General features: G+C 51.8%; 1 protein-coding gene across 6 annotated transcripts in view; it reads right to left on the bottom strand.

The window, feature by feature from the left end:
- Positions 1–14,389, bottom strand: part of NFASC (neurofascin) — a 75,194-nt gene that overhangs the window by 13,898 nt on the left and 46,907 nt on the right. For 2 of the 6 annotated variants that reach the window (XM_059940055.1, XM_059940066.1), the window contains 3 exons: positions 9,939–10,169; positions 6,327–6,443; positions 4,994–5,146 (listed from right to left, as the gene is read on the bottom strand). The exons of the other annotated variants lie outside the window; for them this stretch is intronic. In XM_059940055.1, the coding sequence (XP_059796038.1) occupies positions 4,994–5,146; positions 6,327–6,443; positions 9,939–10,169 (501 nt within the window). The remainder of the gene's footprint in view (positions 1–4,993; positions 5,147–6,326; positions 6,444–9,938; positions 10,170–14,389) is intronic. 6 annotated transcript variants of the gene reach the window in all.

The raw sequence follows: 14,389 nt of genomic DNA, 5'->3' as shown, positions 1-14,389 counted from the left end.
TCAAACTCCACGCTGTCCTCCCTTCTGCATCACCCATTCCAGCACGTGACTCAATCGCCAGCTGTGGGTCCCCTTGGCAATTACTGCATCTTTCTGCGCTTGCCCTGAGCTTTGCTGGAGGAAGATGAAGACCCAGGCCCCTCACAGATTCATTAAGTCATACTTCAACTGGACCTTCGTTGCAGCCTGGCCACCCTTCCACTCCTTTCTCACTGCCCCTCCCAACTGCTCCCCCTCCCCCTCTCGCTGCCCCCACGTGACCCTCTTTCTGAGTCAGTGTCTCGGTGTCGAGCTCACCTGCTCCACTCTGGAGACCACTGAAACCTCACAGCCTCCATGACTGTCCCTTCCTTCTGTGTCCAGTAGGGCTCTCGTCTCTCCCATCTGAAGGGACCCAATGCCTCGCCTCCTTGGTGGCTCAATCCTGCAAGTATCTCTGAAAACTCTAGCATTTTCAATTTCTTCCTCTGTGCTGTCTCCTCCCTTCTGCTGTTAAACACATTGAAGCTCCTTGTATCTTAAAACAAAAAACGCTTGAGGAACCTGGCAGACTTTTTGGCTCTAGTGCATGCACTGTCCTCTTATAGGTAAACTCTTTAATCTTCCATCACCTCCAGTTCCTGCCAACTCCTTTCTCCGCCCCCAAGACGCTAACCTCGAGCCCCTCTGTACTCAGTGCTCATCCACCATCACTGAGGGCATCTTTCCCAGACTTACCTCGACACCCTTGACTCTTACTCTCACCTGCCCTCCAGTCCTGCCTTTCCAACTGGTGATCCTATTTTTCATCTCTCATTGTCCTTCCAGCCGGTTCCACACTGAGGGCTTGCTCCTGACATTTCCTTGGATGGTCCCTCTGCCCCCTTCTTGCCCCCCTGCTTCTGCCAGTGGCTTCACGACTCATCTCTAAGGGCTATCGTTTTACTCCTTCCAAAATGTCTCTCATATTCATGTCACTGCCCCATTCTAAAGGCGTCCCCTCACCCCAGTGTCCACCAGATCCCAAGGATACAATGACACATCACGTTATCATGTTCCCAGAACACTTCCGTCATGCCAGGTGCTCTGGTCTTCCCCTCCCTGCACCCTTCCCATCCTGCCCCAGAGAGCCTGGATTGCCACCCTTCTTGCACTCCACCTTTCCACATTCTACCCACTCCTTCCTGAATCTCCCATTCCTCCAGCTCACAACAATCAATGAACTCCCACTTCACCCCTATTTACTCTGCACAATGTAACATTTAATTGCTCTGTTTCCTGGGTTCTGATGTCCAATGATACTATTAAGGCTTGAGAAAAGGGGATTCCTTGGGCCCCCGCGTACTTAGCATGATGCTGGTCACCTAACAAGCAGTCACTGACTACTTACTGATTAATGACCAATTTAATCCTAATATACTATGGTTAACCTGGGGTATCTCTTTCATTTTCTCCTGATACCAGCTGGAGGGTCACATGGATATTGGTTTGACCACATGCCACCTGGGCACTGGGATGAAGGAGTCACTACAACTTGTGTTTGGATGGTGGTCACCACCTTTTGCAGAGAAGTTGGTCTGAATGTCTGCAGTGACCTGTTTGCTCCACCATCTTGCTGATAGCTGTCTCCCACGAGACTCCTTTCTCTTGGGAGAGAAAGTCACAATTCCAGGGAAAGTGGCCATATGGGCAATTTAGAAATAAAATGTAGCTTTCTATTCCTGACAGCACCATGTAAAGTTCAAATGTTACCTTCAGTCCTCACTGAAAAGATCAAAGAAATTTCTGTGAAGTTTGGACACAGAAGGCTGTTCAAAACCAAGTAAATTTTATAACTATGTTTGGTGATAGATGTTAACTAAACCTATAGTGATAATCATTTTGCAGTATATACACAGATCAAATCATTATGTTGTACGCCTAAAACTAATCAGTGTCAATGATACACAAAAACAAACAAAGAAACCAAAAACCCAGTGGGATCTGGGGTAAGGTGGGCTCAACCAGACCCCATCAAAATGACTTAGTTTCTCAAGAATCAAAAGAAATTTAGGACATGATCTCACTCACAATGTGACCCCACACACAGACTCTGAGAGGAATAAGGCGTTTTTGCAAGGCTTCAGGGCAGTTACATTTGTCTGCTAACACCACTCTTAATCGATCCGTTCAACATGTTTCCAGATTCCTAATGGACACAGTAATAGCAACATTCCAAGACCAGGGTATATTTACACTCACCACCTTTGCTGTAGCTAACGGAAGCAGAACAGCACCTGTTCACTGGGTACACACATGTCCTAATAACTCTTACTCTGGCCTAGAGGCCATATTTTGTGTGCCTTCCACACCACACCCTACAATCCTGCTCAGAAATGGGCAATTCACCTGCAAGGCAGACAGTTCCCATAACTCCTAACTCGAATCAGGAGGAAATTGGTTTGGCCATTGGAGAGAGGCCAGTCACTCAAAGTCAGCAAAAAAATTATATTTCAGAAATAGGGCAGATGAACAAGTATGACAGGGATGGGCTTCTTCAAATGCAGTTTAGCTTGGCTGCTCTCACTTAAGCGTCACTTTACACCTTTCCAACTTCACCTCGCTCCATCCTGGGTTTCTCCCAAACACAGCAGAAAGAGGCCAAATACAAGTAGGTCCCCTAATGTCCCTCCTCCCGGAGTCCCTGAGGTCTAAGGCAGTTTGCTGTCTATCTCGCTGGCCCCCGTCAGCCCCCCATCCCACGCGCCCCAGGACGTAAGAGCTGGCAGGCCTCTTGGAGTCCAGGGTTATGTGTTTGTGGTCCCTCGGGTCTCTTTGGCTTCAAAAGCTTCAAGAAGGTGATTAACTTCCCGTGTGGGATCTTTCTGGTGAGAGTCAGGGAGCTTGTTAGCATTCCTTATGGTTTTCTTCCATTTCCTGCCTGAACCACTGTAGCATGTTTGAGTCTATAGACTACAGTGATGGCCTGTGGTTGCCTAAATGACTAGTGGTTGGGCCCAGAGATGATCATAAACTTACTTTGATGAGACACAGGGACCTGGGAGATTGTGTGAACTTGACTCTGGAGTCCAGCCACTCCTTTGTGTGTTTTCAAAGGATCTGAACACACACTCACAGACACACATGAACTTCAGAAAGTGGAAATCTTTTCCTTCTCCATGTGGTTTGCACATAGTCGTTTCCAGCCAGCCAGTGAGGTAAGTGAGCAGTGTGTATTCAGGGCGAGGGTCATACCTGCCCTCTCCAGCTTGCACTGGGAGGAACTGGGAAGACATGCAAGTGCTGAAGGCCTCAATCACTCTGAAAGCAAGTTATGGGATCAGTTTCTCCATAGCAACCACAGGAAAAGAGAAATGAACATCTGAGTCAATATTCAGAAGTGTATTATCAATCATTAGTATTATTTTTCTGTATTGCATGTTTCATATCTCAAAGCAGATTGGGACATACCCCAGGGCAGGGGCTGGTCCTTTTTGCTCTGGCTCTTTCTCCCCAACCCTCACTCACAGTCCCAGGGCTCAGCTCTGGGAGAAGCCAAAGTCTGAAAGCAGGCTGAGCTGGCTTTTGCTGCAATCCCTAGGATGGAACGCTATCCTCAAATCTCATCTTCGCTTTCTGCCTCTGTGCTGGACTCAAGTTTGTAATGAGCAAAATCAAACGCACGCACTGGTGAGAAACAGCTTGGGACCCCGACTGGGTCAGACAGAGTCCGGCCACCTGCTCTGCTTGGTCAACTGTCCAGTCCCCTGGCCTGGCTCCCAGGATGACCTGGCTGCTCACGGACATCCTGCCTGAGTTGGCCTGGTGAGCCTCAAGCGGGCAGCCGGACTCTCAGACTCCCCGAGTCTTGATGGCATGGGCATGCACAGGACAGGCAGAGACACACAGAGGAGGCCGGGACGCCCAGACCAGGAGGCACCAGGCTAGAAGGGGTGGAGTGAGGCCCTTATACACATGGGCAGTGACTCTCAAGATGCAAGCTACCGAGATCAGCCTCGTCAAGCCAGGCACAGGGAGAGTAAAACATACTTAAGTCCACATTCAGAAGTTCATATAAACCATTGTGTGTTTTTTCCTTTATCCTGTGTCTAGTAACCTGCATCTGATTAGGATGTGCCTTGAGGCAGGGACTGGTGCTTTCCTCTCTCAGTCTCTTTCCCCACACTCATCCTTACCCCAGGGCTTAGCAAACTGGCCACTTGGCTAGCTTGCCTGGCTGATTTTAAAGAGACACACAGACAAACAAGCAAGTGTCCTCACGGTCTCCAGACTGCCAGCCACCCTGACCAACAGAGAGATTTCTGAACCTTGTATCCTTTACTGAGCCCCAGTTGGTATAAGTGAAGAAGCTTCTCTATCCACAGCCCTGATAGATCCAGAGCTCTTTTAGGATTAGAAAGCTTCTTCCCCTCCCCAGTACGACCAAAGGTCAACTACTTTTAAGCCACGACAAACTTGGGGCAAAATTAAACCAAAACAACTTGTGTAACACACTTTCGAATTTTTAAACAACAGATGACAGTGGCAAGGCAGTGACATACATGCTGATCCTTGGTTTGGTTCCTGGGAGGATTTTTGGGTCAAGAGCCTTGGGTGGCCTATCCCCTAACCCCACGTGCGAGAAGGAAGCCCCTGTGCCTCCGAGACACACTGCCCCCTGACCCACATACAGGGACCACGTCTGCATATACACCAAGACCTTGTGGTTCAAGCACAGTGGAGGCCAGGTGGTCTCCCCTGCCCTCATTCTACAACACCTCCGTTCACCTCTGACATTCCACTCATCCCCACAGGGTCAGAAGCATGGTTTCCTATCTACTGGCATGCACTTTTGGCTCGTTTTATCTTCCTGGGAGCTGCAGACTGACATATAAGAAGAGCCGAGCCATGTCATGCAAGGTGAGGAATGGGAGGATGAGTCTTCTTTCCGAGGAGAAGAGACAAGCAGGAAGCCGACAATGAGAACAACATGCCCCATGCTTGTAGGGGACGGCCAGGCCAGATCCCCTCTCACCTGTACTGGTCATAAAGGTGATGACGGTACTGCTGATGCCCTCGTTGTCCCGGGAATAAACTCGCAACGTGTATGTCATCCCGGGATAGAGGTCTGTCAGCTGTATGGGCTGGGCCTGGGCCTTAACAGGGACAGTTTTTTTCGTATGGTTGCCTGGGGAACAGAAACCTCAGTCAGCCTAAGGCTGGGCACGAGGAGCTGGAGAGGCAGTGCTTAGGCTCCTGGGCACCTGTCAAAGGTAGAAGCATGGAGGGTGGGGGAAGGGGCCAGGCTCTCTTGCAGACCTGGAGGTCACCGGGCAGCTCCACCAGCTTTCTCACATGCTGACTCTCCTACACAATGGCCCTGCAGCCTAGGACACTGTTCCCTCTCCTAAAGTTTTCTGTCCTCACCCCAGTCTTAAGCACTTAGCACATCATGACCTGCTTCCTTATGCTCTCGGGGTGTCAGCCAGCGCTCCGTTATCCTGGAGAGGGTCAGAGAGCCAGTCAGCATCCCTCACAGTAACCGGAGGCCAGACGGCCTCTGCTTCTCAGCTCTCACTCCTGGTTTCCCCTCTCATTTCTCGCTGCGTGGTGAATTCACACATCAGGAGAAGCGAGTGCCTGGGTGTCTGAAAAAGTACGGACCAAACTAGGAATTCTGGATTCTGTGGATGTGAATCTCTCTCCAACCGCAGACAACTAAGAGTTGGCTTTGTTCTCCCTCAAAGAGCTTCGGGTGGATTTCCAGCACAAGCCAAATAGGCCAGCACGGTGGGTCTGAGCCCTCAGGAACAGGGGCCTTCACTCAGAGAAGGCAGACAGCCTGACCACACTGTACAGCCTCACAAATCTGGACGCTTGCTCCCAAGATCCAGTAAAGAATGAACAGCTCAGCTCGAGCCACCAGCTGAGACGAGGGACCCTGGACGGTGTCTCTGACCTGTGAGCAGCTAGTGACCCTCTGTGAGCAAAGCACAGCTGAACCCCAAGTCTGGACTGGCCCAGCCTGTCTAGGGGAGACTGCTGAGAATCTGGATCCTGAATTAAGGAGATCCAAGCAAAGGTGAGATCTGGCTCATCTGTGGGCCACCAGAACCCTCATCCTGGGCAGGAAATGGACGAAGGGCCCCTCACCCAGGCCGCCCCCACCGCAAGGCACCCCTGGACCTTCACTAACGGCCGCAGAAACCCCTTCCTCCTCCTCGAGTCTGCTCTTCCTACCGCGCTGCTGCCTGAGCACATGGTGACTTCGTTAAGCCACAATGAAGCGGCTGGAAGGCCTCCCTGAGCCTGAGGGAGCGCATGGGATCTCTTTAATGGCATCTCCGCCACCCGCAAAGAATGCTTACTGTCGATGTACTCAACCACAAAGTCAGTTCCGGGCCCGAAATTGTGCTTCCAGGTGATGTTGGCCCATTTACTGTTGGGGAGCACTGTGACGTTCCAGATGGACTGCTCATCGGGGGCTGGTGGGGGGGTTAGAAGAGGAGTTAGTGGTGAGGAGGGAGGTAGCACCGGAGACGCACACACACACACACACACACACACACACACACACACACGGGCAGCTAGGAAAGGGGAGAGTAGGAAGTGGCTGTGTACAGGGCCCGACGGAGCTCCAAGCTGCAGCCTTGGTAGCCAGGCTATGTACGAGCAAGTACAGTCAGGAGGACCCGTGATGTGAGGGAGAGCCGGAACCTATGTGTCCACGTAGGTGGGAGTAGGAATGAAAGAGTGGGTTTGATCCAAGCCATTGGAGGCTCTAACCTGGGTTTATTCCCTGTTTAGGTCCCTTGTCGTGGATTTGAACAGTGCAGCGAAAGGGGCCGGTGAAAAGCCCCATTAGCTAGGATGCAGATGGGGCGGGAGAGGTGTGCCAGCCTCTTTCCCCTCAACTATAGACATTCTACAGGAAGGAGAGAGGGTATCTTGAAAAGCCACTCGAGAGTCATGATGAGATTTGCAGAAAGGACAGGACCAAACAGGGGAAAGCCTTAATGGCATCCTGAAACTGGAGGTGGAGAATGGCAACCTACACGGGTGACTCTGGTCTGAGGAGCCCCTGGGGTCATTCTTGGTCAACAAGATGCTGAATTACTGAACAATGGCCTCAGATTCTCTAAGGGGACTTGGGGCCTAAAACCCCAGGTCCCCAAGCAGAGACAGTACGAATCCTTCCTCTCTCTTTCATGGGCTAGAGGGGACCAGAGAAGATAACTCCTTCTTGACACCCAACGTTCAGTGGTCCAGATACCAGAAGAATCCTGCTCTGTTGTCTTCTCAGCACTGTATCTTTGAGGCCTGATCTCTATGTAACACAGAAGACATTAATTATCTAGTTCCTATGAGCTGGGAGCTACTTTATCAAAGCCATCACCCTGTCGGAAACCACAGCCTGTGGACAGGAGAATGGCACTAATCTTCAAATGTAATCATTTTTCAGGCATCCCAGCGGTCTGATTACCCCATTTCCCAGCAAAGATTTAATAGTGGAATAGTAGCATGAAGCCTTATATTTCAAAGACTTTACAAGTGTGGCTCCTCTATATTTTATTAGCATGCAAGGGGGCACTCTCACCGACTCACTTGTCAAAAATAAATGAATAGAGTACATTTGTGATGCATTTATTCATTATCTATTTGACATGTGACTGAGTCTGCAGGGCTGGGGAAGTGATAAAAGATCTCCTGGTCTCCCCTTCAAAGAAACACCTTCTCTACTACAACCTTGTCAGTTGTCAGTTGCCCCAGGTGAATATGATTCATTTTAGAAAGAGATTCCATTGATGGCACCAGGCATTCTCTGTGGGGAAGGCAGAAGGCAGCCTTCTTTACTGATCTGCCAAAGGTTTCCACTGTATTGGCTGCTTTAACTCAGCCCAAATCCCAGCTCCTTAGAATCTCATGGCTCTTTCTAGTGGGAATGAATTATGATCAGTTATGATTTGGGGACTTGAGATTTTTCCTCCTCAGCCCTGGGCCCTGGAAATAGCCAAAGGATTTGGGTTTAGACAGTCTGACCACCAATACAACCCTGGCCCAAATCTGACTGTCTTAAAGGTAATGGAGATTGGGGCACTATTAGATAAGGTCAAGCAATGGGAAACCAAAATGATTTAGAGGTGGGAGCTGGAAGAAGGCACTGCCATCTAGAGAGACCAAGATGACGATCACTAAAGAAGAGAAAAGCTCAAAGAAAGGCGCCAAGAAGGAAAGCTATCAATTACTACAAAAACAAGAGGAAGAAGTGATGGGAAGCATGGATTATCCTGTCAGCTCCTGGGATGTGAGACGTAAGGAGTATCCCTTGAAATCTGAAAAAGACAAGTTAAGGACAGAGAAAAAGTCCCATTTCACCACCCAAAAAAGTAAACTTAGGAAACATTTTGTCCTAAGTTGTAAGACACGATAAAGATGAACTTTCATTTTGAAAATCCTGGACAACAGAGCCACTCTGCTGCGTTGAGGGAGATGAGGATGTTGAGGGGAGCCCCCGAGCTGTAAGGATAAGGTCAGAGTGTGGCCAGGCCCCCGCAGCATCTCAGGCTCAGTTAGCAGTTGGGATGTGGGAGTCCATAGGCTAGTCCTCTGTGGCAGCAAGGCCAATCCTTCCAGAAGGAGCAAGACCCACTCCCTGTCTTCATTCTTGGTACATCTCTTCTGTGAACTCGGAGCATTAAAGTGGGGCACGGAGGCCCATCTGAATGCAAAAGAAGCCTCACTGTGGACCCAAAGAACACCCAACACCAAACTGCCAGTGGCAGCTTCTCATAGCCTAGCAGGTTTCTCTCAGCCAACTTTTCCCTACAGAGCATGCTGTTTAAATTCTCGTTATTGCAGCTTTAAAGCAAATCAGTGTTTTCAAGGTCTGAGGAGCATAATGTCAGCTACGTATCACGTGTCTCTCCTTATGGCTCACACAACTCCATGTAATTGGATTAAAGAAGATACTCACACATGCATTAAGCCTCTATCCTCATTCAAGTGCTGAGAGAAGAGGGGTGGGATGGGTGACAGTGAGGCCTCGGAAGGCGAAGGGACTTGCCCAGGAAACAGAGGGGGCCTACAATTCTACAGCTGCTGGAGGAGGGTTCTGGGTACTTCCTGCCAGCCCTGCCGGCTACATCGTGCTGACTTTACAGCTGGCCTGTGGGCTCCACAAGCTAGAGGCCCTCCCCTCCGTGGTAATAAGAGTGTTTGATGTCAGTTCTTAGAAGTACTGCTGGATTCCCGAAGGGGTCTCCTCATGCTGGAAGAACAGCGCTTCCTGGCCTGGCTGCGTGATGCAGGAACAGCACATTCTCTGGGCTCAGCAGGCCAGCCCTGGGATCGATTCTTACCACGGGCCCCTAGAAAGGCTGCGGTTTTCCCTCCGTGTGTATATCTGGGGGCGTGGGGAGAGCCACAGAGTACTCTCTGGCATTACAGGACTCCTGGGTAATACCATTGCCTGGAAGCTCTGACTAGAAAAGTCTGTAAGTGCGCCTTTCGGGGAGAGGTGCAAGGGAGGCGCAGGGTTCTGGGGACAGAGCCGCCTGGCATGGCTGGCCACTCCCCACTCCTCGCCCTCTGCTGCAAGGCTGGGGCATCATGGCAGACACAGGAAGCCTTCTCAGGCTGGTTGGCCAGTGTCAGGCCCTTTCCTTCCCCACTCTCCCCCTTCTGGAGTGCTCAGCCCTAAGCTGATCCCTCAGCATGTGGTTGGAGGCAGCCCTACAGTCTGGGGCCTGGGGGCCCTCTGTTAAAGAACGGGGATCCGAGGTTAGGACAGGGGCTCTGAGCAGTGGAGGCCACCACAGGGGCAGGTGCTCTGTGCCTCTAGGCCACCAGATTGAGAATGCAGCCTCCTGTGCTTTCAAAGCGGAAACAAAGGGAGGTGTTGACCAGCACCATCTCAGACCCCCCTCCTATCTGGGGAAGCCTGTGGGTGGAGGGACGGGAGCACGGATGATGGGCAGTACCGGATTCTTGAATCTTAGTCCTGGTGGTGGTGGGAGGACTCTCCGTGGTGGTGGTGGCGGCGGCAGTGGTTGCAGTAGTTGTGGCGACGGTGGTGGTGGCGATGGTGGAGGGTGCGACAGTTGGGATGGTGGGGACTGTTGTGGCTTCGGTGGTGGCAGCAGTGGCAGTGGCATCAGTACTGCCCACTGTGCCCGTCACACCCACCGTGGTCGGGGGCGACGTGGGAGGAGCTAAGGGGGAAATGTAAAACAGCCAAGTCTGGTCGGTGTGGCCGTCCCCAGCCTGGACACACGGCCCCACGTGCAAGGCAGGCAGCCCGCAGAAGAGATGGAGCTTAGTGACCAGAAGCCTCCCCGAGCAGGATGGACTGGGTCAGACAGGTCGCCATGAAAGAGAACAGGACCATGGCAAGGGAAGAGAATGAAGCCTGTGTGTTTCATTTTCTTCTCATGGTCTGTGTGGCTCAAAGCACCAGCATGCACACAGCCAAGGGCGGTGATGAAGACAGGACGCATACCAAACCACTCAGACCCCAGGGATGACATGGAGTCCCAGGTCAAGCACCACCCAGCACAGGCCAAGCAGCACCACTTGGGTCCAGGCCTGGAGCCCCGGCCTTGGAGGTGGGCAGGTTGTGGGGCCCTGTCCTGCAGGAGCACCGGGAAGCCTGCCATTCCCAACCATTCACTCCAAAATTACCCCCTCTCCTGCCTGCTTGAGTTCTACCACCACCCAAACCCAGTGACAGAGGGAGAACAATCCCCACTCTGTGGGCAAGACTTGCACCTTGGTTCATCTTTCCTGCCTCCACTGCCACCACCTCCCCAGGTTCTCAGCTCTTGTTCATTCCCTGGCCTCTCCTCCCTTCTTCTCTGCCCAGCGACGGTCCTTCCTGTAGACTACCTCAATCCATCCTGACTTGTAGTAACTGCCTTTCTCTCTAGGACATCTGGGGTCTGGGCACCCGAAGCCCTTTCCCTTTGATTAGAATGTGGGAGAAGGGCACTGATGGACTCACAGTGTGGCCTGCGCTCAGTAGCACCATCTTCCCAGCGCACAGTAGATGTAGAAATCCTAGGACACGAGTGAGGCACAGGCTGGGCTGCTCTTTTGCATAAATCTTCAGAGAAGTTCAAATCTGCACTACCTCTTACTTCCTCATCTCCCATCCAAAGCTACCCTTCATTGTTGGTCAGCCCTAAGGGGCTAAGTCTACCGTGACAACATTTCCATAGACCGTCTTTCCTTCTACAGAAGGGTTGTGGACACAAACAAAGGGCTGGCCTATTACTCTTTAGTTCCAGTATTGCTAAAGCTGAGGGTATGAGAATGATGGGCAAATCAGAGAGAGACAGAGCTGCCTCTCCTCCTTGCCCTCTATCTCCTGTGATCTGACCACAGTCTACTTTCTAGTGTCACTGCTGATGGGCAGAAGGCAGTGATGTTAAGACATAAGTAGGTAACTCTAACTTTCAAGGAAGAGTGATATCCTACCTTATCTCAAATCTGCAGAAGATCAGGAAAGTACTATCCCCACTTTCCAGAAGGGAGCCAGGGCAGGGAGGGAACCAGAGAGAAAATTGCCAGAAAGCCTTTCTCAAGAAAGAATCAAGAGATCCTAAGTCTTCTCAACAAGAGCCTGACCAACAAAAGCCCTTTCATTCCCCCGGGACTCCAATATTACAAGTCCCCATAGAGAAGGAGGGACTGTTCCCGGGATCCCAGTCACTTCCCTATTTGTAAGATCAGAGGCGTGATTGGGCCTGAGGGTGCTGACCACAGAAGTCACACTGGACAGCTGACTATGCCCCATGCATTCCAGAGATTCCTGGACAAGGTCAAGGCAGACAGCGCTATATTCCCCAAACCCCAGTCAACTCGCAGACATCAGGAAGGGCGGGGGGGGAACGTGCGGTGGGAAAAACTCTCCCTCTCACAGTCAGTATTCAAGGATGTATTTCAGTCCAAGGTGGCCCCAGGCCTGGAATGCAAGCTCAGTGCTATAAGAGCTCAGCCTGAGGAAATTCGCCTATCCCACCCACCAAGACACACACACACACACACACACACACACACACACACACACACACACACACGGGCCTGAGAGATCCACAAGGCAAAGGTGAGCTCCCTCTCAGGCCTGATGCCTGGCAGCTCCCGTGGCCACGGAACACACATGGGCTTTTCCTGCTGTTCTGAGCTGCTGGAAGGAACCCTGAGAAGCTATTTTGTCCATCTGGATAGGACTGCTCTGCTTTGGCTCCTTATCAATAGTGTATTTTCTAATAATTTCTGGCAAGTGCAATGTTCACAAGGTTCCCCTTTGCTATGACTATTTAAAAGGCGTCATCAAAAAACTGAAAATCCCTTTAAAGTTGAATCATCCCACTCTGTGCAGTGCAGAGACGCGGGCTTCCCTTCCTATGCGCGCAGTGGTGCTGCATTTCCCAGCCCCCGGAAGCTATTCGTACTCTCACGTGGGCCCTGGTCCTCATACAGGCAGGTACGTAAGCTCATGCGCACACAGGGCCTACAGCCAGGCCCACACGCTTCTCTGGGCGCTCCAGCGAGCAGCCCTAGAAACGGAGATGCTGAGAGAGGCCAGGCTAGAGCGAGTTTCTTCCTGGGTCCTGCTGGGCAGAGACAAGAATGAGCAATGACTGAGGATGCTTCCACACTCTCCTCCCCTCCCTCTGCCAAGTGTGACAGGAGGAAGGGTTTTCTTTGATGATGGCTACCTAGATGCTTTTCCTTCAGCTCAGCAGCAACAATCAGGTATTAGTGAGAGGGGACCAGAAGGGAGTGGGAGGAAAGGAGGCACTTCCCAGGCGTCCTCCCAGAGGGTCCCCAGCACTGGAGGCACAGTGGAGAAGGCACCTTGGCTGGCTGAGGTCACAGCTGGTAAATCAGCATCCTCTCCGGCCTACTCATTAGCTGTGTCTATTGTCCCAGGGTTTGACAGGGCCAGAGAGACTGGGAGGGCAGAGGCAAGAAGGCAAGGCTCTGAGGGAAGGGACAGAAGAGTCAGGTGAGTGAATTGTTAGTGAGTTGTTATAGGTGGGAGGGGAGGGCAGGTTTTCCACGGGAAACGGTCCAGCGCTCAGGTCTAAGGGGATTCAGATGATTTCAACCCCTGGGGCGGGGTGGGGGTAGCAGATAAATGGGGAATAAGGCCCAGAAGCGGGGCTTATAGTCAGAGTGGCCCACAGGCTAGACAGACTCGTTGCTGGGCTAGGGTGTCATCTTCAGCCACAGCAGGAACTATGGGCTGGAGAACCACCCTGGTCACTGCCCAGTGGAGACCACCAGCCTGGCAACCGAGAGTAATGGGGAGTCACAGCGGGCCTGGAGCTGGAAGCACAGGACCCCTACCTGAAGGCAGTGTCAACCTAATGGGTTACCTAATGCACACGGGAAGGCACCCCAGCTATGGCCAAGGGTTCTCCACCAGAGTTTTGGGCGACACCACGCAGGAGATGGAGAAAATTAAGACAACATGTCTCTTATTCACTTTTCGTTGCCCAGAACCTGCCATGGAGCTGCCCACCAAACACTGGCAGATCTGAGCCGAGTCAAAGACAAGGACAGCAGTTTCCAGACATTCCAAGGTGGAGGGCTCAGTCCAAAAATGTCCACTTGGTGCATGGACTACCCTGGCCAAATCACAGATGGCCAGGACAGATGGGCAGCAACCCTAAGAGACTGCAGATATGGGTGCATGAGAGGGATTATCTTTACCGGGTGAGATAGGAACAGATCAGTCTGGGGGGGAAAATGCCCACATTTGGAGAAGATGAGAGGGAAGGGAGCAGTGGGCTGGACTCCAGGCCCACGTCAGCAGTATAGAACCTGGGCGCCATCACTTTGCACCTGCAGATTGTGCAGGAGGTTCTTATGCATTTAAGGCTGGGAACAGCTGATGTTACCAGCACAGCTCATTTACCAAGATGCGCGTTGTGCCTCTACCACCATGTCACATGGAAGCTGGAGCCTAGGAAACACATCTGACAGATGGACAGAGGCCCTGGCACCCTCTGCACACCAGGGTGAGCTGGGATCTTTCCTAAATGAGAAGTAGGAAGTGGGGTGTTTGGAATTACATCCATCCCCCTCATACCTGCCACACACGAGAGGGGCAGCACAGACTGGCACGGATGCCCACAGAGCAAAGCATACTCCCCGCGACCAGATCCACCTGCTTTGGGTCCTGGGTGCCAGAATGGGGAAGGTGGACTGCAAGCTGCTTGACCAAAGAGCTTCTAGGTGATTCATGTGGTACCCTCCCTGCATCTCCCCTTCCATCTCCACTAAGTCGCTTCGGCTGCCCTGAGCACCTGCTATGATAGTCCCGGGGAAACCCTTATGCAAACTTGAATCAGGAAGTTAGGGCCACTCCCAGACTGCAAGGATGTCTTTCTCCCGGTCTCCAGGCCCAGGACACCTCTCTGCC

Source organism: Balaenoptera ricei, chromosome 1 (genome assembly GCF_028023285.1).
Source record: "Balaenoptera ricei isolate mBalRic1 chromosome 1, mBalRic1.hap2, whole genome shotgun sequence".
Classification (NCBI taxonomy): Eukaryota; Metazoa; Chordata; class Mammalia; order Artiodactyla; family Balaenopteridae; genus Balaenoptera; species Balaenoptera ricei.
Note: the sequence above shows the minus strand (reverse complement) of the source record. Positions and strands in the feature narration are given on the sequence as shown.